Raw genomic sequence first — 27653 nt, forward strand, 5'->3', positions numbered from 1 at the left:
TTTATACCAGGGGTCGCAGTCTAGGGATGGGGGGGGGTGGGCCATTTGGGACAGAGATGAGGAGGAATTTCTTCACCTGGAGAGTGGTGGGCCTGTGGAGTTCTCTACCACGGAGGGCAGTGGAGGCCAGTTCATTGAATGTGTTCAGGAAGGAGTTGGATGTATTTCTTGGGGCTAGGGGGATCAAGGGATAAGGCAGGGACAGGGTACTGAATTTGGATGATCAGCCATGATCTCATTGAATGGCGGAGCAGGCTTGAGGGGCCGAATGGCCTACTCCTGCTCCTCTCTTCTATGTTTCTATGAAATGTATTTTATGCACTCAAAAGAAACACAAATTTCCCTATTATTAACAATCCTTCTAAAATGTTCTTGTGACTTTACTTGTCCAGTTTTTTCTAAATTCTTTATTGAAAAGCTTTTGAAAGATGGATATTCTGTTCTTTTTCTCACCATTTAAACACCTTTTTCTTCCAGGTTAGCTACTATTTCCCCTTGAAAACTCTCTGGAGATCATTTTTTGCTGCTTTAGTGGCAGCCTTCATCTTGCGTTCCATTAATCCTTTTGGGAACAGCCGCCTGGTCCTGTTTTACGTGGAGTATCACACTCCCTGGTACTTATTTGAACTGATCCCTTTCATCCTCCTGGGCGTATTCGGAGGGTTGTGGGGAGCCTTCTTCATCCGTGCTAATATTGCGTGGTGCCGACGTCGGAAAACCACCAAGTTTGGGAAGTTCCCCGTCCTGGAAGTCATTACAGTGACCGTCATCACCGCCGTGGTCGCCTTTCCCAATCAGTACACGAGGAAGAACACCAGTGAGTTGATCAAGGAACTTTTCACCGACTGCGGGCCTCTAGAATCTTCACCGCTCTGTGATTACCAGACCGATGCAAATGTCAGCAAACTGTTGGATGACATTCCGGACCGACCAGCCGGTCAAGGAGTTTACGATGCCATAGGAAAACTGGCATTAGCGCTTATATTCAAAATTATTATGACCATCTTCACGTTTGGAATTAAGGTAACCCATTCGTAACAGATGTTTTATCCTCCAGCTAAGTAGAATGTTCAGCTGTTCGCAGGAGTCTGTTAATTTAGCAATTTATACTCTTAATTGTGCATTAAAACAATAGGTTGGTGTTTTTAATTTTGTGACTGGATTAAATAATCACACAACATCTATATACTTAGCCATTTCAAGCATTCTAAATTCAAACCACACAAGTGGCCAGATCAGAAGTTCATTATGGTGATGGACCTGAAAGTTAAAAAGGGCATGTCCCCCCCCTAAAGGCTCTACGTGTTCATTCAGTATGTACAGTACCTGAGCCAGGCAGATAAGAAAGGTCCCAGGTCTGATCCTCGGTCTGTGTTGAGTTAAGCGATGTGAGCCGGGTTGGCGGTGGGAATGCTGCAGTTGGCCTCCGTACTCCTGGGTCTTGAGAGGGGCACATGGGCTGGCATTCCCATTCCTGATTATCCTGTGATCCCTGCCGGAGATGTAAAATATCTCAACATTGCATGATGACCGAATTGGGGCTTGCTTGTGAAGGGGCCCCCCACAATTGAATAGCCTGCCAGTTGCTCAGTGTCTAGGCTCACACATGAAGAATGGCCACCTGGGTGCGGAACCTGAATATTAGGAACAGCAGTGGGCCATTCAGCCCCTCTGATCTGCTCCGCCATTCAATTAGATCATGGCTGATCTGCATCTCAACTCCATTTTCCCACCGTTGCCCCATATCCCTTGGTACCCTTACTTAGCTAAAATCTATCGATCTCAGTCTTGAAAGTTCCAATTGTCCCCCAGCAGCCACAACCTTTTTGGGGAGGGAGTTCCAAATTTCTAACACATTTTGTGTGGAAAAAGTGCTTCCTGATTTCACTCCTGAGTGGCCTAGCACTAATTTTAAATATGTGCCTCCTTGTTCTTGATTCCCCCACCAGAGGAAATAGTTTCTCTGTATCTACCTTGTCAAATACTTTTAACCTTCCTGAGATGTGGTGCCCAAAACATAGAAACATAGAAGATAGGAGCAGGAGTAGGCCATTCGGCCCCTCGAGCCTGTTCCGCCATTTAATGAGATCATGGCTGATCATCCAAACTCAGTACCCTGTCCCTGCCTTCTCCCCATATCCCTTGATCCCTTTAGCCTTAAGAAATATATCCAACTCCTTCTTGAATATATTTAATGAATTGGCCTCAACTGCCTTCTGTGGTAGAGAATTCCACAGGTTCACCACTCTCTGGGTGAAGAAATTCCTCCTCATCTCTGTCCTAAATGGCTTACCCCTTATCGTTAGACTGTGACCCCCTGGTTCTGGACTCCCCTGCCATCAGGAACATCCTTCCTGCATCCAGTCTGTCTAGTCCTGTTAGAACTTTATAAGTTTCAATGAGATCCCCTCTCATTCTTCTAAACTCCAGCGAATATAAGCCCAATCGACCCAATCTCTCCTCATACGTCATTCCTGCCATCCCAGGTATCAGCTTGGTGAATCTTCGCTGCACTCCCTCCATGGCAAGAACATCCTTCCTCAGATAAGGCGACCAAAATTGCACACAATACTCAAGATGTGCTCTCACCAAGGCCCTGTACAACTGCAGCAAGACATACTTGTTTCTGTACTCAAACCCTCTTGCTACAAAGGCCAACATACCATTTGCCTTCTTAACCATCTGCTGCACCTGCATGCTTACCTTCAGCGACTGGTGTACAAGGACACCCAGGTCTCGTTGCACATCCCCTTCTCCCAATCTACTGCCATTCAGATAATAATCTGCCTTCCTGTTTTTGCCATCAAAGTGGATAACCTTGCATTTATCCACATTATACTGCATCTGCCATGCATCTGCCCAATCACCCAACCTGTCCAAATCATACTGGAGTTTCTCGGCATCCTCCTCACAGCACATACACCCACCCAGCTTTGTGTCGTCTGCAAACTTGGAGATATTACATCTAGTTCCCTTGTCTAGATCATTAATATATATTGTGAATAGCTGGGGTCCTAGGACCGATCCCTGCGGTACCCCACTAGTCACTGCCTGCCACTCGGAAAAAGAGCTGTTTATTCCAACTCTTTGCTTCCTGTCTGCCAACCAGTTCTCTATCCAAGTCAATACCTTGCACCCAATCCCATGTACCTTAACTTTACACGCTAATCTCTTATGCGGGACCTTATTGAACGCCTTCTGAAAGTCCAAATACACCACATCTACTGGTTCTCCCTTATCTATTCTACCAGTTACATCCTCAAAAAATTCCAGTAGATTAGTCAAGCACGATTTACCTTTTGTAAATCCAAGTTGATTTTGTCCGATCCTGTCACTGTTTTCCAAGTGCTCTGCTATTACATCTTTTATAATGGACTCTAGCATTTTCCCCACTACCGATGTCAGGCTTACCGGTACTTCAGATAGGGTCTGACCAAGGCACGATACAACTGAAGCATTACTTGCTCCCCAGTGTATTCCAGCCCTCTTGAGATAAAGGCCAACATTTGAGTGCTTTTTGTACCTGTCTCTTGCCTTTTGAATGATTTGTGTACTTTGACTCCCAAAACTTTGCAGTCCCTAGTTTCTCATGTTTTGGAAAATACTCCAATTTATCTTTCTTGGGATCAAAATGGATGACCTCACATTTGACCACATTGAACTCCATTTGCCATAAATTTGCCCACTCACTTAATCTGTCTATGTCCATTTGCAATTTACTGCTCCCAACTGCACTAATTACTGTCCCTCCTAACTTAAGTGTCATTTGCAAACTTTGATGAACAACTCTCTATTCCATCATTCGTTATTAATAAATATGGTGAAAAATTGAGGCCCGAGAACAGATCCCTGGGGAACACCATTTGCCACATGCTGCCAATTAGAGTAGCTACCCTTTATCCCCATTTTGTCTTCTACCTCCCAAGTTAAATGGCTACCTTCAGTTCTGTGCCCACTCATTTTTGCCAATTACCTCCTGTGCTTCCTGGAAGTCCACATAGATAACATCCATCGACACTCCCTCATCTACCTTATTAGTGACCTCCTCAAAAAATTCAACTAGATTAGTCAGGTGACTGGCACCCACGGAACTAAATCACAGCAAGGAATTGGCATCTTTACAGGAGCTAAATTAGCCAACTAATATAAAAGTTAAGGCACTTATGGTAAATTGTTGTTATGAATGATAAATCAAGTTATTACAGCGTGATGCGAAACAGTTGTCAATAAAGTATTGTGAATCTGGATAGAGACTGGGGTGATAAAGGCATTCCATGGGCCTGGCATGGACTCCGCACTGGCTGTCCTAAGTGAATGTGTAATTTACACTGTCCTAGTCCATTGTACTCGTCTGGGAATGGGAACGAGAAAAACAGTGAACAGTAACAACAAACTTGGAGGAGCAGCGTGGCTATTCAACATGTTGGTCTTCCAATGCATTGTGCTGTTGCTGAACAGAGACTGGGCGTTTCTCCACAGGGAAGGTAGGAAACAATTGAAAATGGTAAATGAAAAATCTTTAAAACCCACAGGAGCTTATGAACTGCAATGGACCCTGTGTGCATGCAATAAAATGGAACAGTTCAATGTTGACATAAGCAGCATTAGTATGCCACTAAAGTCTTCATAAAAAGATACATCTGTTGGTTTGATTTCTCTTCATGCTGTGTTTTCTTTTTCTTCTGTTTTGCAGGTACCTTCAGGCCTCTTCATACCAAGCATGGCAATCGGTGCCATTGCAGGTAGGATTGTGGGGATTGCGGTAGAGCAGCTGGCCTACCATCACCATGACTGGTTCATATTTAGCCAGTGGTGTAACGTTGGAGCAGACTGTGTTACTCCAGGCCTGTATGCAATGGTTGGTGCTGCAGCTTGTTTGGGTAAGTCTGTAATTTTTCTGAAGATTTGCATACTGTAAAAATATACAGCCTAGCTAATAAATTTTTTAAAAACTTCCATTTATATAGCGCCTATCATGACCACTGGACGCTTTACAGCCAATGAAGTACTTTTGAAGTGTAATCACTGTTGTAATGTAGGAAATGTGGCAGCCAATTTCCGCACAGCAAGCTCCCACAAACAGCAATGTGAGAATGACCAGATAATCTGTTTTTTAGTGATGTTGATTGAGGGATAAATATTGGCCAGGACACCGGGGATAACTCCCCTGCTCCTCTTCAAATTGGTGTCGTGGAATCTTTTACTTCCATCTGAGAGAGGAGACGGGGCCTCGGTTTAACGTCTCATCCAAAAGACGGCACCTCCGATGGTGCAGCACTCCCTCAGTACTGCACTGGTGTGTCAGGCTAGATTTTTGTGCTCGAGTCTCTGGAGTGGGACTTGATCTCAGAGGCGAGGGTGCTACCAACTGGGCTGCAGCTGACACATGAGTTTTCCTGAGATGTGAATCCTTAAAAGTGTAAACCAGGTACTATTCATATAAAAATAAGCAAAATACTGCGGAAGCTGGAAATCTGAAATAAAAACTGAAAATGCTGGAAGTACTCAGCAGGCCAGGCAGCATCTGTGGAGAGAGAAACAGTTAACGTTTCAGGCCTGCGACCTTCAGAACTGGAAAACATTAGAAATGTAAGAGATTTTAAGCACGTAGAGAGGCAGGGAAAGTGGGGTGGGGAGCAAAGAATAAAAGGGAAGGTCTATGATAGGGTGGAATGCAGGAGAGGTTAAATTACGAAAGGCATGATGGTGCGAGGCGAAAGAATATGGTAATGGGACAAGTAAAGAAACAAAAGATGCATCTAGAGGAGGCGTAAATGGGAATAGCAGAATCATCAGCAACAACTGCCGTCAGAGGTTCGGATCTGAAATTGTTGAACTTCATGTTGCGTCCAGAAGGCTGTAAAGTACCTAATAGAAAGATGAGGCGGTGTTCCTCGAGCATACGTTGAGCTTCATTGGAACAGTGTAGGAGGCCGAGGACAGAGAGGTCAGAGTGGGATTGGTCCGGAGAATGCAAATGACAGGTGACCGGAAGCTCGGAGCCACGCTTGCGGATTGAATGGAGGTGTTCCGCAAAGCAGTCACCCAATCTGCGTTTGTTCTCCCCAAAGTAGAGGAGACTGCATCGTGAGTAGCGAATACAGTATACTAAATTGAAATAAGTAAATCTCTGTTTCACTATTCATATAAAGACTGAAAGCAGAGCACAGTTCCATACGGTATCCTCTCAATCCAGACAAAGACAAATACAGAGAAGGAATAACCGCAGAAGGGTGACAGAGGCTATGCGTGCCTCTAGGTATGAGATACTATATCAGCAACAACTGGCGTTTATAAAGGGTCTTTCACTTCAAAAAACATCCCAAGTTTTTCCACAGAGGCTTAAGGGGAAAAAAGTGGATGCTGAGCCAAAGGCGGCAATAATGGGAGAGGTAAGGCCAGGTAGGAATTTAAGTACAAGGATGAGAATTTTAAATTTGAGGTGTTGCAGGACTGGAAGCCAACCTAGGTTAGTGAGGACAGAGGTACTGGGTGGCTGAGGTTTGGTACAAGATAGAATATGAGCAGCAGAATTTTGGATGAGCTGAAATGTACGGATGGGAGGCTGGCCAAGACAGCATCAGAGTAATTGAGCTTGGATGTGACAAAGGCATGTCTGGGAGTTGGAGCAGCAGGGGTAGAGGCAGGTGATGTTACCAGAGTGGAAATAGATGGGGAAATATAGGGTCAAACAGGGCACCAAGGTATTGAACATTTTGAGGTGGGGGGCCAAAGATGATGGGTTCAGTCTTTCCCTGGATAACTATTGCATGTATGGCTTATATACAAGCCTGTTAGAGCAAACACAAAGAACCTATAAATTATGGAGTATGATGCCAGCCAAGCGAGAAATGAGAATGGGGGAGTTCAGGGAGCATTACAGTTGCAAGAACATCATGTACACAATAATGAATAAGATTTAAATCAGAAAACAGCAGGGTTGCGGGGAGCTAATTGTGCTGGGACCATTGTCACACAGAACCATTTGTACTCATCTAAATACATTTAAACCACAGAAAGCCATCTTCTAGTCCAAACCTATTGGGAAGGTCAATCAGCCTGGTGGAAACAGCAGGATGTGGCAAAGAAGAGTAGACTACTAAGATAGTTCATACTGGGCTCCAAGGAAACTTTAACAGAGCACCAAAAACACAAAGGAATGGCTTGGGCTTAAGAGTGACAACAGTTGCGGACTTGACCTCCTCCAAAATCATAGCCTAATAAAATCAAACTTTAGGACAGGTCCAAAGAATGTGCAAGTTGATGCTGACCCCTTCAATGTGATTCTGAGATCTCGGGATCTCAGCAGTGGAGTCATGCTGATGTGCAATCAGTTCAGCATGACATTTTTAATTGGCTCTCTTGCAGGTTGTCAGCCTGGTGGCAGCGTCACTCCTCATCCTCACTGGAAAGATTTAGGTTGGATAACCACATCTCTCACATTCAAGACAAGTTCACCTGTTTCCATAGAGTAAAGCTGCTGAATATAATGTAGGGGTCAAAATCAGACCAACCCCTTCAAATGAGCTGACTAGAAAGGGACAGCAAGCTTGTCACTCAGAAACTTCAGGAACCATTTTTTTTTTTTTCAGAGATGGAAGAGATACTGAAAAAGTCACTAGCTTTAACTGTAAGTTATTGCTTCAGAAATGGAAAGGATTAGACAGATTCACCAAATGGGAAAGGCACTGTCTAGAATTCATTCATTAGAAATGAGGAGGTGATCTCTGTATATTCCTTTCATGGAGCACAGGTGGACAGCCCTTGTGGAATATGAAAATGATGGCAAATGCTGTACAAGACTGCACCAATAACAGGATGTACTCTGCCTTCTGTAGGAGTTTCAGATCCCTCATTGTAGGTCAAATGAGCATTGAGTATGGGCGATGAAATCTTCTGTTCCATCTTCATCTGTGGAGCACATCTGATGTCTAGAAAAGGGCAGAGCTGTGCAGTCCAAAAATAAGATTGACTATTCCAACGCACTCCTGGCTGGCCTCCCACGTTCTACCCTACGTAAACTTGAGGTCATCCAAAACTCGGCTGCCCGTGTACTAACCTGCAGCAAGTCCCGTTCACCCATCAACCCTGTGCTCGCTGACCTACATTGGCTCCCAGTTAAGCAACGCCTCGATTTCAAAATTCTCATCCTTGTTTTGAAATCCCTCCATGGCCTTGCCCCTCGCTATCTCTGTAATCTCCTACAACCCCCGCCCCCCACTCCCCGAGAGATCTGCGCTCCTCTAATTCTGGCCTCTTGAGCATCCCTGATTATAATTGCTCAACCATCGGTGGCCATGCCTTCTGTTGCCTAGGCCCTAAGCTCTGGAGTTCCCTCCCTAAACCTCTCTACTTCTCTTTCCTCCTTTAAGACGCTCCTTAAAACCCACCTCTTCGATCAAACTTTTGGTCATCTGCCCTAATTCCTACTTATGTGGCTCATTGTCAAATTTTTTGTCTTGTAATACTCCTGTGATGCGCCTTGGGACGTTTTACTACGTTAAAGGCGCTATATAAATACACGTTGTTGTTGTTGTTGAGGATGGGCAGTTCCGGCTTCAGCCACCAAACATTTCAACAGCTTTAGCCGCATGCAGGGGTGCCTGACATTCCATATAAGCTGTAACGTCTCTGATCCAGCTCTTTAAAAGCAGCCCTTGCTATATGCAATGCAAGCACTTGGAATAAGTAAAGCAACCTCGGCAGAATACCCATTTGTAGACAGTGACACTGCTCAAAAGGGTTCCAATATTCCCTACCTTCACAAATAAGAATGGGGAGAGGATAATTGGCTCGTGAAAGTGATGTCAATTAGCAATAATCTGCACCTCTACACAACCGTTTCCTGAATTAGCCCAACAAAATGCCCAAGTGCATAGCCTCCAACTTAGTTGATTTTATAACCAGAAAAGAGACTATGCTGCTGAATGCACTCCACATTAAGGAAGGAGTGGCAGAGGGCACGACAGTAAGTGAGCACCATCTGCCAAAAGAGTTATCGTCTGTTCCCTGCCTACCACTTGAACGCTTAGATACCTGGGGAATTGATCCAGAATTGGCAATGTGTCAAAAAAAAACTTGCAAAAGAGGAATCAATTCTGGAGCCAACTTTTTGTTTCATTCATTGGGGAAGCCACGAGGCACCCCTGAAGCAGCAACTCCACGGTCCCGGTTGGGTCCAGCAGAGCCTAACCCCTGCCCTCCACTCACCCAATCTCCTCCTGATCCACTAGGCCAAGATCGACAGGGAATTAGTCTCTGAAGCAGCTCTAGATTCTGGCCGCTAGAATAATATTCGTTGATGCCTGTATTGCAACAGCATTTTTGGAACCAGCTTTTTATTTGCCATAGTCTGCTCTACTTAATTGCAAGGCAGTTAATTGGAACTTCAGCTTAACCAATAACGTGTGTCTCGAGATATTTTCCCTTATTGCTTTCCAATTTATTTAGCAGCACTTCATTTCAAAGCATTGATTTATAACATTTAGATTATCACAACCACCTAGGGCAAAGTCAAGCTTTCTAATGCCATCAGCGAATGAGCTTTTACTGTATTGTATTCCCAGCAACAAGCAGGGTCAAACGTGAGATATCTCTACCTTACAGTTGTCCCTTAATATGCTACCGAATCTACAAAAAAGTGGTTGCACCATTAGCCGAAGTGCAGTGCCAGGCTTCCAAGGCTGACATACAGTAGTACTTTTCCAAAACTCAGCTGTTCACATCCAGTCCTGCACCAAGTCCTCTTCACCCACCATCCCCATCCTTGCTGACCTATACTGAGCCTCTGCCTGCAAGCATGTTGAATTTGAAATCCTCATTCTTCATCTACAAATCCATAGACAACCTCTCCCAACTGTACCTTGGTAACCTCTTCTGGCCTTTGTGCACCCCCCATCCACTGCACCATTCGTGGCAGAGCTTTAAGCCATCTTGGTCCTACTCCCTGGAATCCCTGCCTCAAAGTCTCCTTAAAACCCATCTCTTTGACCAAGCCTTCTGTCACCACTCTTTCCCTCCCCTCCCCGCTCCAAATTCTTGGCATCCATTCCATTCTTCCTCTTTGAAGGTCTCGGGACATTTTTCTGCATTAAAGATGCTATATAACTGCAAAAACAACAGAAAATGCTGGAAACACTCAGCAGGCCAGGCAGCATCCGTGGAGAGAGAAACAGAGTTAACGTTTCAGGTCTGTGACACCCTTCATCTGATGAAGTGGCAACCAAGCTGTGTGAAACATTTGAATCCTTTTCTGCAGTTATGTTATACTTGAAATTAATTCCTGCAGTGTTTTTTTAGATGATGTACCAGAACATTCAGAGGCTGTGAGAAAGGATCAGAATAAATTCTGGTTTGAGACTAGCTTGTGTCAGGCAGTTTCAACTTTGCCTCAATGAGTAATGCATACATTTGCATACATTGGGATGTTACACAGATTTGCCTGTGTTTCTCGTTTAGGCGGGACATACTTTTGTGCTTTATTATAAACCCTTTGGGAGAAGGGCACTCTGTTTGGAATAGAAAAATGCTCTACTTCAGCAGAAAGCCAAGTGTTAGGAAGCTACTCGTGAATTTGCAGACTTTCTTTTATAGTGTTACGCACGTTTGCAGCACATTGTTCACAACCAGTGCAGAGGCATTCATTAGCATACTGGTCGAAGCAGTTACTTTGCATTGCCACGGCAGGTACTGACATTTCAGAGTAGACGCTATCCAAGCAACTGTTTGGTTTCTCTCTTCTGAAGTACACCTAGCTAGAAAAGCTGAGCACAGACCATCCTCAACATGAGCACAATCTTTCTCATTCTTTGACTGAGCTCAACATCCATATATACATGGAAAATTCCATCATCCCGGGAGGGGGTGAGGACACTGTCTCATTCAGAATATGGCATTATATGCAGCCATCTTGTTTATGATCATCCCCCCACTCTGTCATGTACAAGGACTTATTCTGAACTGCCGTCTGTGTTTCTTTGCCTGAAAACCTGAGCATATAAAAAATAACACTCAGAAATAAAAACTAGCACCAACAGCAGCAGGTCTGAAAAAGGGAGGTGGGCTTCTAGCAGCTTTCTGCATTAATAATGAACTAGCCCAGAGCTATATGAAATAGGTGCCTAGATTAATGTAAATTTGTCTGTACAGAAATCTAAAGCTGTGTGCACGTCCATTAAGTGAATATCTCCGGTCAGTGGAGGAAACATTAGGTAGCGGGTAAAACACAAGCACTGAAATTTGCTAAGAAAAGTAAAACTCTGATACACTGTTGACCAAAATAATTGAGGTATGAAAACTGCCATGAAAAGCCTATTTGCCAAACAAACTGGACCAGACCCACCACCACCAAACTATGGAGGTTCAAAATGTTCTGATATCCATACTTACCTTTAATTACTCGTAAAGCTCAGGCTGATCCCCCAACCTTGCTAAAAGCAAGTGATGGGTACAAATAACTTAAGGACTGTCAATAAGTTTGGAGAGAGTTCTTAATCTACTGCCATTGCAGATGGGAGAAATATATGTTCGTATGTTGACCCCTATTGAGGGAGTGCTGCATTGTCAGTGGTGCTGCCTGCAACATTAAACCAAAGCCCAACCTGCCTTGTTAAGGTGGATGTAAATGAGCAGACGAGTTCTCCTGGTGTGCTGGCCAACATTTCCTGCCAGCCAAGGTTCAGTTGGTAGCACTCTTGCATATGAGTGAGGAGGTTGTGGGTTCAAGTCCCACTCCAGAGACTTGAGCACAAAATTTAAACTGACACTCCAGTGTAATACTGAGGAAAAGAAAAGAAAGGCTTGCATTTATATAGCGCCTTTCATGACCTCAGGCCGTCCCAAAGCGCTTAACGGCCAATGATGTACTGTACTGTCGGAGGTGCCGTCTTTCGGATGAGTCGTTAAACCAAGGCCCTATCTGCTCTCTCGGGTGAACATAAAAGATGCCATGGAGCTATTCGAAGAAGAGCAGAAGGATTTGTCCTGGTGTCCTGGACGATATTTGTTCCTCAATCATTATCACATTTGCTGTTTGTGGGACCTTGCTGTGCGCAAATTGGCTGCCACGTTTCCTACATTATAACAGTGATTACACTTCAGAAGTGCTTTGTTGGCTGTAAAGTGCTTTGTAACATCCTGAGGTCGTGAAAGGCGCTATAGAAATGCCAGTTCTTTTTTCTCAACTGTCGCCACCAAAATCAGATAATCTGGTCATTCATTTATTTACTGTTTGTGGGACTTTTGTACAACCTGGCTGCCATGTTTGCCTATGTAGCAATAGAGACTACGGGCCAGTAATTCCGGTCCCAACGCGTGAGTACGGACGGTGTACTCACGCGTGGGCCCGTTGGAAGTGCCGGATTTCAGCATGCACAGCGCATGCGCGGGAAACCGGCATTTCCTCTCCATCGAACCAAGGGGTTAAGAGGTCCAACGCGTGTGCGCAGGACTCTGCGCGCACGCGTTGAACTTCCTTCTTTTTGACAGGTTTGCGCGTGTGCAAGGGCCTGAACTTTTTAGAAATGAAAAAAGGAGGCGTAAGGAGTGGATTCTTGCAGGTAAGTGGTCTATTATTTAAAATTATTACATTTTTTCCACAGCTTCATTGTTTTTAAGGGCTTTACAGTAAGGTAAGTTTATTTTTAGACCCAATTTCGTAAAAAATTATTTTTTTCAAAAATTTTATCAATTGTTTTAAATAGTTTTTTAAAGTTATTTATAGTTTATTTAATTATTGGGATTTTTTAAAATTTTAAATTAAAGTTAAACTAGTCTTTTGGGCGCCCGTACTTTTCATGAGTTTGACAGTCTTTACTATCAAACTCATGAATGAGTTTCCCCTCCCCTGATTGGCTGCAGAGTGCTCACCTGATCCCAGCTGGCACATCACACTAACTACGCCGCTGGACCAGGTAAGCACATCGCGCCGACATCTGAACCGGGCCAGTGACAGGAAATGCAAGCAGGCCCAGGCTTCAGATGTCGGCGCGCAGGGTGAGTGCACATCGGGGGCTTGCACGCGCGGCAAGCTCCCGATCCTAATTTCTGGCCCAATAGTTCAAAAAGCAATTCATGGGCTGTGAAACATAGAAACATAGAAGATAGGAGCAGGAGTAGGCCATTCAGCCCTTCGAGCCTGCTCCGCCATTCAACGAGATCATGGCTGATCATCCAAACCCTAGCACCCGGTCCCTACACCGACAGCCATCCCACCCAAGCCCTATCCCCGTAACCCTGTAACCCCACATATTTAATCCCCCCTAACACTAAGGGTCAATTTTTTTTATCATGGCCAATCAACCTAACCCGCACATCTTTGGACTGTGGGAGGAAACCGGAGCACCCGGAGGAAACCCACGCAAACACGGAGAGAATGTGCAAACTCCACACAGACAGTCACCTGAGGCCGGATTTGAACCCGGGTCCCTGGCGCTGTGAGGCAACAGTGCTAACCACTATGCCACCGTGCTGCCACTCTGGGATGTCTTGAGGACATTATAAGATGCTGTATAAACGTACGGTCGTCCTCCTTCCTTTATTTGGGTCTCTGTAATTACAGAACTGGATCAGAACCAGCTTGGAGCCAGAAGCAGCTCTTTCACTTGACTCCAGTGATGGTATTAAAAATGGGAGATTTGGGAGTTGAAATTCTGCTGCGTGTTATTTGATTGATGCGAATAACTGTTAAAATAATTTGCATAGGAATTTTACACGAACCTGTGAAGTAGTGCACTAAAAATACCACAGAGGTGAATGTCAAATTATTAGTATTCTGGTCCCTGGATTGGAATCGGATACATGGCATCAGACCAATTTCTAAACCCGGAGAAGTAAAAGCAGGAAATGCACAGCAGGTCCGTCAGCATCTGTAAAGAGATAAAACAGGTGAACTTTTTGGATGTAAACCCTTCCCCAGAATTCAGGGTTTGTCAGAATTTTGATTTTTTTTTTCTTCAGATTTTGCCAATTTTTAAAAGATCAATTTCAAACCTGAAGGTCCAGCCAGCTTTGTACTTTGCTGGAGGAAGTTCTGCAAAGCAGGAAGTACTTGGACAGACAAACGAGTGTTGAATTCTGCGCATATAGGGCAATTTTTGCAGGCCAATTCCGGAAGCATTTCCTGTTTGTGCGCAATTTCTTGTCGGACCCAGTCCCGGATCTGTGGTGCACTTCACAGCAGAATCCAAGATATCCCTCTGCCTGGAGAAATTGAGTTTGACATCCTTGAAGCCAGGGTTAAACTGTTGCTCCATGTTACCTTGTTGAGTTTGGTAAAAGCTCCATACTACTTAGGTCATGTGATGGTGAAAGATGGGGTGAACAGATATCCTGTACAGTGGTTACTAGAAAAAATCCTCCTCTACTTGGGCAGTCCCTCGGAATCAAGGCTGACTTGCTTCAACATTAAAAGTTAGCTCAGGTGATTGATGAGTCCAATGCGGGACCTACAGTCTCTGTCACAGGTGGGGCAGACGGTGATTGAAGGGGCGGGTGGGTGGGGTGCTTGGGTTGACTTGCGCTGGGCTTCCGCTTGCTCCCGGCAAAGAGATTCGAGGTGTTCGGCGCCTTCCCGGATGCTTCTCCTCCACTTTGTTCGGTCTTGGGCCAGGGATTCCCAGGTGTCGGTGGGGATGTTACACTCTTTCAAGGAGGCTTTGAGGGTGTCCTTGAAGCGTTTCCTCTGCTCACCTGGGGCTTTCTTGCCGTGTCGGAGCTCCGCATAGAGCGCTTGTTTTGGGAGTCTCGTATCGGGCATGCAGATGATGTGACCCGTCCATTGGAGCTGATCGAGCGCGGTCAAAGCTTTGATGCTAGGGATGTTGGCCTGAGTGAGAACACTGACGTTGGTGCGCCTATCCTGCCAATGGATTTGCAGGATCTTGCAGAGGCAGCGTTGGTGGTACCTCTCCACTGCTTTGAGGTGCCTGCTGTACATGGTCCATGTCTCTGAGGCATACAGGAGGGCGGGTATCACTCCAATATCAAAAACCAATGTTTTTGAAACGTACAGTGAAACCCAAATACAAGGCGACTGGGATTGAACTGATGCTGATCTCAGTGAGCCAGTGCAAAATGGGACAAGCATTGGTTGGGATATAATGGCATTTATGGCAAGTCAAAAAAAACTTCACAAGTGAGTAAGCTTTTTCTTTAAAAAAAAAAAAAAAAAATTACTGCAGGACAGTTTCTAGAATCTGATTAAACTGTAGTGGGTTTTTGAGAACAAAATAGTAAGATAGAACTGTGGATAGATACAATTCTCAAATGCTGTCAGTGACAGAGGACGATGAAGTTGAGGAGGGGGGCCTTGTATTTGGAGATCATCTGAACAAAATGGCTTCTCACAGTGCAAAATCCTCCTTCTGCCCCTCACAAAAAAATAAGGGAGGAAGATGTGGTGGCTTAATGAATGCAAAATGTGGTAAAATATGGGACGGATGGAGAATTATTGTACTTTTTGTTTCAAGTAACTTTTTTCTTTGTTTTATAGGTGGTGTGACGCGGATGACCGTTTCCCTAGTGGTAATCGTGTTCGAGCTGACTGGTGGGCTGGAGTACATTGTCCCTCTCATGGCAGCTGTAATGACCAGCAAGTGGGTGGGAGATGCATTTGGCAGAGAGGGTATTTATGAATCACACATCCGCCTGAATGGATATCCATTCCTGGACGCTAAAGAAGAGTTCACTCATACAACGCTGGCTGCGGATGTGATGCGGCCTCGGAGAAATGAGACTCCTCTTTCTGTCCTGACCCAGGATGACATGACGGTCGAAGACTTAGAAGTGACGATTAATGAAACGACGTACAATGGGTTTCCTGTCATTGTATCAAAAGAATCTCAAAGACTAGTTGGATTTGCACTACGAAGAGATATAACTATTGCATTAGGTATGAGTCCCGTGCATCTTCACCATTGTGTTGCAATACATGCGTGTCCAGAATTTGCTGTTTTAGATACAGTGAACTTGAACTTTTAGTTAGGAATTGTGTGCTCACTTCTCAAGGAAACTGTTCTTCTGCTTCGTAAATGCTGCAACCTGCTACCACCACAGTGTGCAGTCTGTGAAGGAAGGCATTATAGGCACAATTCATTCAGTTTTCCTTGTTCAGTTCTTCCCCCACCACCCCCCCCCCCCCCCCTCCACTTTCTCCCCTCCTTTTCTGAAGCTGATGACTAACTCTGGGACACAGTTCCACTGGCAGTACCTCACCCAAGTGTTATGCGAACCTAGGCAGTGAGTGTCGGCTGGCCATTCGGCCAAAGGTGCGGTGCATCACCACTGAGCTGTCTTAACCGGACATCCACAAGCACATATTCCAGCTGCAGTCACGCAATAGTAATCGGGAGCAGGGAACCTCAGCTCTTCTTTCTCACGCTGGTTTCTTCACCACCCATCAACCCTTCGCCGCCGCCCCTTTCCATCACTGCTTGAGATCAGCTAACTCAGTATAAAGTAGGGATTACTGATGGATCCTTTTTGGCCTATACTGCTTGATGTGGTGCACTTACCCACTGAGCCGTCTGAGCACACTCAAGCCATGATTATACATGCAGAAACTAATCTGGACCAGCCACATAGATGCTGTGAGTATTAGAGTAGGTCAGAGGCTGGGTATTTTGCGGTGAATGGCTCACCTCCTGACTCCCCAAAGTGCCTCCACCACCTACAAGGTATTAGTCAGGAGTGCAGTGGAATATTCTCCATTTGCCTGGATGAGTGCAGCTGCAACAACACTCAAGAAGCTCAACGTCCAGGACAAAGCAGCCCACTTGATTGGCAGCCTATCCTCTCCCTCCACCATTGACGTGCCGTGGCTGCAATATGTACTAGCCACAGGATGTACCGCAGCAAGTTGCCAAGGCTTCCCGTCAGCTCCTACCAAACCTGCGACCTCCACCACCTAGGAGGAGCAAGGGCACACCATCACCTCCAAGTTCTCCTCCAAGTCACACACCACCCTGACTTGAACTTGTATCACCGTTCCTTCATCGTCCTCGAGTCAAAATCCTGGAACTCCTTACCTGGCAGCACTGTGGGTATACCTTGACTGTAGCAGTTCAAGAAAGAAAGAAACAACGACTTGCATTTATACAGCGCCTTTCACGACCACCGGACATCCCAAAGCGCTTTACGGCCAATGAAGTACTTTTTGAAGTGTAACCACTGTGGTAATGTAGGAAATGCGGCAGACAATTTCCGCACAGAAAGCTCCCACGAACTGCAATGTGATAATGACCAGAAAATCTGTGTTTTTTGTTATGTTGATTGAGGGATAAATATTGGCCAGAACACCGGGGTAACTCCCCTGCTCTTCTTTGAAATAGTGCCATGGGATCTTTTACGTCCACCTGAGACGGCAGACGGGGCCTCGGTTTAACGTCTCATCCGAAAGACGGCACCTTCGACAGTTCTTCTTAGGTAGTCCCTCGGAACCAAGGATGGCTTGCATCCACACTAAAAATGAGTTCTCAGGTGACTGTTGAGTCCAATGCGAGACCTATAGTCTCTGTCACAGGTGGGGCAGACGGTGGTTGAAGGGGCGGGTGGGTGGGGTGCTTGGGTTGACGTGCGCTCCTTCCGCTGTTTGCGCTTGGCTTCCACTTGCTCCCGGCAAAGAGACTCGAGGTGTTCGGCGCCTTCCTGGATGCTTCTCCTGCACTTTGTGCGGTCTTGGGCCAGGGATTCCCAGGCGTCGATGGGGATGTTGCAGTTTTTCAAGGAGGCTTTGAGGGTATCCTTGAAGCGTTTCCTCTGCCCACCTGGGGCTCTCTTGCCATGTCGGAGCTCCGAGTAGAGCGCTTGTTTTGGGAGTCTCGTATCGGGCATGCAGACGATGTGGCCCGTCCATTGGAGCTGATCGAGCGTGGTCAAAGCTCCGACAGTGCAGCACTCCCTCAGCACTGCGCTGGAGTGTCAGCCTAGATTTTTGTGCTGAAGTCTCTGGAGGGGGATTTGAACCCACAACCTTCTGACTCAGAGGCGAGAGTGCTACCCACTGAGCCACAGCTGACAGAAGACCACCCACTTTCACCTTCTAAAGCATGACTAGGGATGGGCAATAAATGAAGGCTTTGCCAGCAACGCCCACATTGCGAGAATTAATTTTTAAAAAGCCCATCCCCAAACAATGACTAACTAGGCGAAGTGTGTGTGAAGTATGAAAGAAGTTACATTTGAAACACAAAGCAGGCGGATTTGAAGCAATGTTTACTGATCATTATTTAAAGGGAAGCTGAAGATAAAAGCAAAACCAAAGGGGTTAGTTCCCTGGCACGCAAGGTCAAATGAGTGTGTTTATCTCAGTAGGTTGATCTGCAGCGGCAAAAAAAGTTGCAGGAAGGAGAAATGGTGGGGGCGGGGGTTAAAAAAATACATGAGGAAACAAAATTACCATAAAGAAAAAGGATGAAGAGCTGTCGGGTGAGCAGAATAACCCAAGGCAAAGTTTCGAACCTGAGGAAACTTCTCATGAGTGACTGAAACTCTCGTCACTGAAATTTCGTAAACTTCTTTGGGGAAAAAAATAATAAACGCGCCTCCGACAACGTGGAGCATCTACTCCCTGCACTGTTGAGTGGTGGGGATGCCTCTTTAAGCTGCGAGTCTCCCTGATTGCGGAGGTTTGCGCGAAGACTGGTTGCTTTGCTGCATGGAGAAGGAGAAGATTAGAAGGGGCTTTCTCACATATTCTCCCGTTGACCTATTTCAGAATGTCTTTGGCATGATTTTTAGCCACAGGCCGCTGTACTCTTCCAGCTGGGGATAGTGCATGGCACAGTGGAGGTCAATATAAAGTGAAAGGAGGGAGAAAATAATTTCAGTGGGCATTCTCGGTTCACAAAGGACAGTGAAAATCGTGAAGTATTCATCCCTGAGCAGTCGGCTCCCAGTGTCCTCTGCTGCTCATTGCTTTCAGTGCAGCCAGTAAGTTCTTGACTGTTGCTCCACACTGATTGAAAATGACCACTCCAGATACTGCAATCATGTTTCAGTAGACTGCAATCATGGGCTTGCTGAAATAATGAAAAGCCCCAAATCCTGAGTTCCTGACAGGGGGTAAACCGTGGAAATGGAGACCAGCTAGATACCACAAAGAGGAGAGACATCGTTTAACTGCGACAGTTATCAGTCAGTTTTGTGATTTTCTTTCTCTTTTTTCTGTCACTCTTTTTAGAAAACGCTAGAAGAAAACAGGAAGGCATCGTCAGCAGTTCAAGGGTTCACTTTACCCAGCACGCTCCGACGCTTCCAGCAGACAGCCCGCGCCCACTGAAGCTGCGAAGCATTCTTGATATGAGTCCTTTCACAGTTACAGATCATACGCCTATGGAGATTGTTGTGGACATCTTTCGTAAACTGGGCCTGAGGCAGTGCCTTGTAACTCACAATGGGTAAGTCTAATGTGGTTCTGAATGGTACCCTAGAGAAAATGTAATACACGCAGTAATTCTGGCTGCAGAGACCCGTTGGGATGTACATACTTGTGCTGAGATTTAATGCACAACTTAAAGCTACATTCCTGCACGTTTTTAAATAATGTAAGTATCTGTTGCAAAAACTGGATAGCACAAGATTGTACTCGAAACGGAGGTGAAGAAGAAGTTGCAAACTATTTTGTGCTTGTGCCGAGAAACCAGTTAAGAGTTCGGGAACTTTTAAACCATTCTGTTTAATTTGCAGAAGCTATAAGATTATTTGTGATTTCCTCCATGGGTGGGGGGCTGAGGGAAAGGTTCTTCCATACTCATTCACCCTCCACATATGGCATAGAGTTTGCCATCATCCCTCAGGGAAAAATCACCATCGCTTTAAGAAATTCACTCCCTTCTGCGGCCAATTTAGTAAGTGATGCTCTCCCTTTCTGTTGTCTACAAGGCTTATGTTCTGTTCTGAATTAAACTGTATGCTTATTTCTTTATGCCTCGCTGTCAACAGCAGTTTTAATTGTTGTCTGTTTACCACACAAAACAGTCTGTCGTTCACCAGCCTTTTTTTCCATTTTTTGTTAACGGTGGAAAATAGTGTACTTGATGGTACACGTAAGGAGAATATAGGAAACGGCTTTGTAATTTACTCATACAGAACACATAGGAAATCTCCCCCTGTAGTTTTCTTAATAGTTCTGTGTGTTTTTATTTCAACTTTGATGTTGCTTGTCAGTTGTTTGGGGGAGGAAGCAGTAGATCTTGCTTGTGTGTCAGTGTTCAGAATGGCAAGAAGATGGCTCTTTTTTTTCAGGGAATAACAATGATGAAAGAACTTGAAATTTCTATAGCGCCTTTCACAGCCTCAGGACGTCCAAAAGTGCTTTACAGCCAATGAATTAGTTTTGAAGTGTAGTCAGTGTTGTAATGTAGGAAACACAGCAGCCAATTTGCACACAGCAAGCTCCCACACAAACAGCAGTGTGATAATGACCAGATAATCTGTTTTTATTGTGATGTTGATTGAGGGATAAATATTGGCCAGGACATCGGGGAGAGCTCTCCTACATTTCTTTGAAATAATGCCATGGGATCTTTTACTTCCACCTGATAGAGCAGACTCGGTTTAACATCTCATCCGAAAGACGGCACCTCCGACAGCTTTGAACTCCCTCAGTACTGCACTGGAGGAAGAGAATTGGTCGGGAGTGGGGTGGGAGGAATAGATAAAAGATTGCTCCTCACCATCATCAGCAGGAAGAGAAATCTTTTTCTTACCCTGGTTCGGTCACATTTCTTCTAATTATAACTCTTGCATAACCTCCCACCCATCTGTCGCTGGGGCTGAGTTCCAAACCACTCCAGGAGATGTCTTGCTGCCACTTGATTGTTTCAGTGTTATACAGCTTGAATGCTCTGATTTCCAAGTGTAGGGGAAAGTGAAATCAGGCACAGGGCTGCATATGAATCCTGCGGCTAATGACATTCGCAGTGCCTAATGGTAAGCTCTTGTCGGACGACTGGAATTAAATCTTCTTACACAGTGGTCACTGACGTTAATCTCTGAAGGTCAAAATCAAATTGGAAGCAGTCAACGCCTTTAAAATAGTGGTTTGAATAGCCAATTGTATTCTGTAGGTTGCAGCTGCAGTCTCCGCTCCATCTCACAATGTGAACAATTGAAGGAGTGTGGACTCAAATCACACATTCCCTGTTAAGTAAGGAATGTGCACACTTTGCTTCATCCTGTACTTCAGGAAAGCATTTGCAAAATATCGGTGAAGATCTCTCCAGACTCTTATCATGGCTGTGAGATACTTAACCAACAAGGAAGAACTTGATTCTTCCTTCTCCGGCTCAACATCATATCAACTTGGCATTGGCGGTTATCAGAACTTCCAGGCTATCTCACCTAGCTATGGTTCAAACATCAAGACCGGCATTTACTGCCCATCCCTAATTGCCCTTGAGGAGGTGGTGGTGAGCTGCTGCCTTGAACCGCTGGAGTCCGTGTGGTGAAAAGTGTTCCCACAATGCTGTTGGGTGCGGAGTTTCAGGATATTGATGCAACGACGATGAAGGTACAGCGATATATTTCCAAATCAGGATGGTGTGTGACTTGGAGGTGATGGTCTTCCCATGTATCTTGCACTCTTGTCCTTCTAGGTGGAGGTTGTGAGTTTGGAAGGTGCTCCCAAAGAAGCCCTGGCAAGTTGCTGCAGTGCATCGTATAGAGAGTGCCATGGTGGAAGGGGTGGATGTTTTGGCTAGTGGATGAGGTGCTGATGAAGTGGACTGTTTTGTCCTCTATCGTGTCGAGCTTCTTGAGTGTTGTTGCAGCTGCACCCAAAAAGGCAAGTGGAAAGTATTCCATCACACTCCTGACTTCTGCCTTGCAGGTGGTGGAGAGGCTTTCGAGAGTCAGGTGGTGAGCCACTCGCAGCTGAATATCCAGCCTGTTACCTGCTCTAGTACCACAGCATTTATGTGGTTGATCCAGTTGAGTTTCTGGTCACTGGTGTCCCTTGGGATGTTAATGCTGGGTGACTCAGCAACAGTAATGCCATTGAATGTTAAGGGCTGTTAGGCTCTCTCTTGTTGGTGATACTCATTGCCTGGCAGATAACTTTTGTGCCACACATCAACCCAAGCCTGGATATTGTACAGGTCTTGCTGCATGTGGGAATGGAGAGCTTCATTAGCTGCGGAATTGCAAATGGAGCTGAACGCTGTGCAATCATCAGTGAACAACCGCACTTCTGATCGAATGATAGAGTGAAGATTGTTGATGAAGCAGCTGAGGTTAGTTGGGTCTAGGGTGTTGCCCTGAGGAACTCCTGAGGCTGAGATGATTGGTCTCAAACATCTACAGCCACCTTTCTTTGTGCTAGGGATAACACCAATCACTTTCTTCCCTTGGGGCCAGGCTGAGGCTGGTAAAACTCATCCATCGACTGAGTGTGCATTCATAGTAACTGAAGCAACTTATCCATAGAAGGTTGTTGAGCATGAGCTGTCATGATGGCTGAGATTTGACCTGGGCTCCTCCAAATGGGAATGTGAGGGTAAATGTTGCAATTCTGCACACTGCTAGGACCAGATACAGGAAACTCTTTATTATCCGGCACCAATGGGACCGGCGTGGTGCCGGTTTATCAAAAAGTCCGGATTACAGAGAGATATAGTTAAAAGGTACGAGAGCTCCATACACAGCAACAAATCCAGGCTTCCCTGCTGTTTAGCAACATGTGCAGGAACTCCGGCCACAGACCAAGTGTCCCTGTTGCTTAGCAACAAGTGCACGAACCCCAGTTACACAGCCACAGATCCAGGAACGGCCACTAATATGAAGTAAAACTTACCTGAACCTACTCCTGAATTTTGCCGGTTAACCGAGATTTCCGGTTATATTTTTTCTAGGTGCCGGTTAAAAGGGAGTTTCCTGTATTAGGAAAGTTTGCACCTGTAGCCCGTTAATGGTTGAAAAATCATGGGCTGTACACCAGTTTCTCACTAAGCACTCCTAGGGCGTAGTTCTATACCAGGAGTGCAGAAGTGGAAGACTTGCTCTGTGCTGCTCAATGGACTTTGTACACCCCCCATTTTAAATGTTTAAGACTGATTTAGCACAAATTTAGAAAGTGGAACAGCCTTCAGCTGCCTAGACCCTAAGCTCGAGAATTCCCTCCCTAAACCTCTCCACCTCCCTCCTCCTTTAAGACGCTCCCTAAAACCTTCCTCTTTGACCACCTGACCTAATATCTCCTTATGTGACTCGGGTCAAATTTTGATTGATAACGCTCCTGTGAACTACCTTGGGACATTTTGCTACATTAAAGGTGCTACAGTATATACATGCACGCTGTTCTTGTCAGACAAACTAAGTTTGTCGGCCAAACTCTGGCAGATGGAGTTCAATGTGGGGAAGCGTGAGGTCATCCACATTGAATCTTGGAAACACAAAACTGAACCATTTTCTTAATGGGGAGAGACTTGGAGCTGCGGAGGAGCAAAGGGATTTAGGTGTCCATGTACACATCACTAAAGCTAGTGCACGGACACAAAAATTAATCAAAAAAGCTGTTGAATGCCGGCCAGGGGGCTGGAATGCAAAAGTGAGGAAGTGACGTTTCAGTTGTACAGACCCCATCTGGAGGACGGTGTTTAGTTTGGGGCACCGCACCTCAGGTAGGATATGTCGTCCTTGGAGGGGATACAGCCCAGATTCACCACAATAACAATGGGTTTTAAAGGGTTAAATGATGAAGCCAGATTTCATAAACTGGGTTTTTATTCCCTTGAGTTTAGATGGTTGAGGGGTGATCTAATCGAAGAGTTTATGATAAGGTGATTCGATAGGGTAGATAGAGAAGCTATTTCCTTTTGGGGAGGAATTCCAGAAACGGTGGGGGTGGGGGGGGGGGCATAAGCCTAAAATTAGAGCTGGGCCATTTAGGAGTGAAATCAGGAAACACACTTTCAGACAAAAAATAGTGGCAATCTCGCACTCTTTCCCCGAAAAGACAGTGTCTGCTGGGACACTTGAAACTTTCAAGACTTGAGAGCGATGGATTTTTGCTACGTAAGGGTATCGAGGGACATGGAAGAAAGGCAGGCAAACAGAGTTGAGGTACAGATCAACCATGATCTATTTGAATGACAGAACAGGAATGAGGGCTCTACTCCTGGTCCCATGTTCCTAAAATTGTCGGTAATTATAGCTTTCTTGCACATACCTTTCCTTATGTTGAGCAGACAGCACCATCAGATGGTGTGTCCCAACTCAGACAAATGTACCTCACTGACCCAAAGTGTGAGAGAGACACACATTGGACAGTCCAAATATTTGCATTGTAGAGACAATGAACATATTACAACAAGGCTCAGTACAAGCAGCCCAGGTAGAGAAAAGGCATTGTGCAAATTCAGGCTATCATTTGGTTATTTGGTAAATGAGTAAAATTAATTCCACGTATTATGTAAATGTTCTATTTGGATAACTGATTCAGAGAAGCAGTAATTTAGATGAGTAATACTGCACTGCAGTAGCTGACTGCATCAAAACTAAACTGCAATACAGCTTTAACCATGGAGCTTTGCGCAGTATATTGGAAGACAATTTTAATTCTGTTCAAGTTAGATTAGATAGTGGACACATAATAGTGCTGGGGCCACTCTTAACTTTTTGTCAAAGTAACTAGCATTGATTGGTCTTTGTAAGATATTGAGTCCTTGGGTTGAAGTTTTGAATCAATTTGTAGATGGCCCAGGTCTCCTCTTTGTCCATAGAATACAAGACTGTTGTAATCTTAAACTGACTCGCTGCAGCTGGCTGGTCCCAGAAGCTGATACTTCTCAGTCATCCTCCGATATCTATCCAGGTCTCCCTCAATTGTTTCCAGACTCTCTACTTCCACTACCTCCCCTGGCAGTCTGTTTCACGCATTCACCACCCTCTGCATAGAGTAGTTAAATCTAAGTCGTCTGCGCACCCTCCTCTAAGCTTGAATCTGTGCTTCCTAGTTCTAGAATTTGTGGTAATCTCAAACGTATTATCAGGTTCATTTTATCTGTTCCCTTAAGGAATTTGAATGTGTATTTATGTTAATAGTGTCCTCATCCTCTCTGCATATACCACACGATTTCTGTAATACTTTTCTTGTCACATTTTGTTGATGATACCGCTGTTTTTACAAAACACCACGTCCTCTGACTCATCCTCAGCAATGCTGTGGGAGATCTGCGAATGGACATGTAGTCCAATGATGTGAACTCTCCAGGACAACACCCTTAAAACTCAACTTTTTTTTTCAAGAAAAAAACTTTTCAGCAATATTCCATCCTTACTCCAGTGATTTGAATTACCTGTACAAATTTGGCAATGCCATTGTCACAAATGATTCATACTAATGTTTTTTTTTTAAAGACACAAATTGCTGAAGGTCTTGCACTTCCTTGTCAGCACTTCCCTTTGTCACCTGCCCTCCCTGGGTTTATGTATCCTTGGCGTTGGCTGGGGTGGTAGAAGACGAACTAGATGGGCCTTGGTCTTTTTTTTGTCTAGCAGTTCTTGTGTTCCTACGTTTCACCTTCAGCTGAGAGCAATGCTCCCCTTAAGCTGTGTGGCCGTGCAGCGCTCCAGGTGTCCCGTGCAGGCCGCGCAGCGCTCCAGGGGTCCCGTGCAGGCCGTGCAGCGCTCCAGGGGTCCCGTGCAGGCCGCGCAGCGCTCCAGGGGTCCCGTGCAGGCCGTGCAGCGCTCCAGGGGTCCCGTGCAGGCCGCGCAGCGCTCCAGGGGTCCCGTGCAGGCCGTGCAGTGCTCCAGGTGTCCCGTGCAGGCCTCCAGGTGTCCCGTGCAGGCCGCGCAGCGCTCCAGGGGTCCCGTGCAGGCCGTGCAGTGCTCCAGGTGTCCCGTGCAGGCCGCGCAGCGCTCCAGGGGTCCCGTGCAGGCCGCGCAGCGCTCCAGGGGTCCCGTGCAGGTCGCGCAGCGCTCCAGGGGTCCCGTGCAGGCCGCGCAGGGGTCCCGTGCAGGCCGCGCAGCGCTCCAGGGGTCCCGTGCAGCCAGTGAGCCGGCTTTTAAATTGAAAAAAAACGCGCGAGCGCGGAATTTTGAATGGGCCGCGCAGCCCAAAAGAAAATGACGGAGCATTGGCTGAGAGTACCTGCTGGTCTTTGCTCATGCTGTTCTTAAAGTGTTTAAAAGGGGGCAGGAGATGATACTTCCAACACGCTGACACCAAGGGGCTGAAGTTTCTCTGTTAATCTTTAGTGAAACTCCCAACATGCTCCACCTTTTACTCGTGTCTACTGTCACACTAAAATTAGTGAAGACAGGAATTTCAGATGTTGCTGATTATTTACGAAGCGTGCTATAGAGTTCTGGTTGTAAAAAAAAGTGTGGTTCCCTTTTAACAGTTTCTAATTAATTTATTTTTGCAATCCCTTAGTGTGAGCACCCTCTGCTGGCTGGGTTACATGCTGCACAGCCTCTATGATGACACAGTACTTCAACAGCAGATTAGGTCATTTTGTCTGTTTCACACTGTGTCAAATTAAGTTAAACCAAAGGAGTGACACTGCAGCTGCCAATGACATCATGGTCTTATTCAAATGAGCTGTCTTGAAGGTTTTTTAAAACAATTTTATGGTTCGGTCCTAAAATATTTCTGTGGCTCTTCCTTGAAAGATTTTGTGACTGAAACCTTAGGTCTGACTCAGGATGCTGTTCAACCTGTGCTAAAGAGGCCCTGCAGACCACAGACACTGTGCTAAAGAGGCACTGGTACCAACCATGGCCCATCAACCAATGTGGCTGGACAAGACTTTATGGGAAGGTTGGACCTTTGTCATCCTATGTTTATCTGTCTTTATATTAAAAATAACTAGCAACCTTGCATTTAAGCTGCAACCTGTGGTAATCTAAAATCAGTACGGTTTGAAACATAGAAACATAGAGATAGGAACAGGAGTAGGCCATTCGGCCCTTCGAGCCTGCTCCGCCATTCAATGAGATCATGGCTGATCTTCGTCTGAGATCATAGCTGATCTTACCAGTTCAGTACCCCGTCCCCGCCTTTTCTCCGTAACCCTTAATCCCCTTAGCCTTCAGAAATATATCCAATTCTCTCTTGAAAATATTTATTGAATTAGCCTTCACAGCCCTCTGTGGCAGGGAATTCCACAGGCTCACCACTCTTTGAGTGAAGAAATTCTTCCTCATCTCTGTTTTAAATGATTTGCCCGCTATTTTTAGACTGTGGCCCCTGGTTCTGTGCTCCCCGGCCATTGGAAACATTCTCTCTGAATTCAGCCTGTCCAGGCCTGCCATAATTTTATATGTTTCGATGAGATCCCCTCTCAATCTTCTAAACTCCAGTGAGTACAAGCCCAAACTATTTAATCTCTCTTCGTAGGTCATTCCCGCCATTCCAGGTATCAGCCTGGTGAATCGCCGTTGCACTCTTTCCATGGCAAGAACATCCTTCCGCAGATGGGGCGACCAAAACTGTACACAATACTCCAGATGCGGTCTCACCAGCACCTTGTACAGCTGTAGTAAGGTATCCCTATTCCTATACTCGAACCCCCTTGATATGAAGGTCAACATACCATTTGCCTTCTTAATCGCCTGTTGCACCTGCATGCTCTCCTTCAGTGACTGGTGCACAAGAACACCCAGGTCCCTCTGCACTTCCCCATCTCCCAATCTATTGCCATTTAGATAATAAT

At 45.5% G+C, this 27653-nt stretch overlaps 1 protein-coding gene across 13 annotated transcripts in view; it reads left to right on the forward strand.

Moving 5' to 3' along the window:
• The window catches only part of LOC147124002 (H(+)/Cl(-) exchange transporter 3), a 193632-nt gene that overhangs the window by 153821 nt on the left and 12158 nt on the right, over window positions 1-27653 (forward strand). For 7 of the 13 annotated variants that reach the window (XM_085976242.1, XM_085976652.1, XM_085976158.1 and 4 more), the window contains 5 exons: window positions 478-1023; window positions 4694-4880; window positions 15491-15889; window positions 19178-19394; window positions 26632-26758. In XM_085976242.1, coding sequence (XP_085832368.1) covers window positions 478-1023; window positions 4694-4880; window positions 15491-15889; window positions 19178-19394; window positions 26632-26758 — 1476 coding nt within the window. Of the gene's footprint in view, window positions 1-477; window positions 1024-4693; window positions 4881-15490; window positions 15890-19177; window positions 19395-19683; window positions 19845-26631; window positions 26759-27337; window positions 27485-27653 lie in introns of all 13 variants that reach the window. The other 6 variants (XM_085976327.1, XM_085976528.1, XM_085976445.1 and 3 more) reach the window with 3 other exon arrangements.

Source organism: Somniosus microcephalus, chromosome 1, assembly GCF_052327205.1.
Source record: "Somniosus microcephalus isolate GS21.2 chromosome 1, FLI_Smic_1.0, whole genome shotgun sequence".
Lineage (NCBI taxonomy): Eukaryota > Metazoa > Chordata > Chondrichthyes > Squaliformes > Somniosidae > Somniosus > Somniosus microcephalus.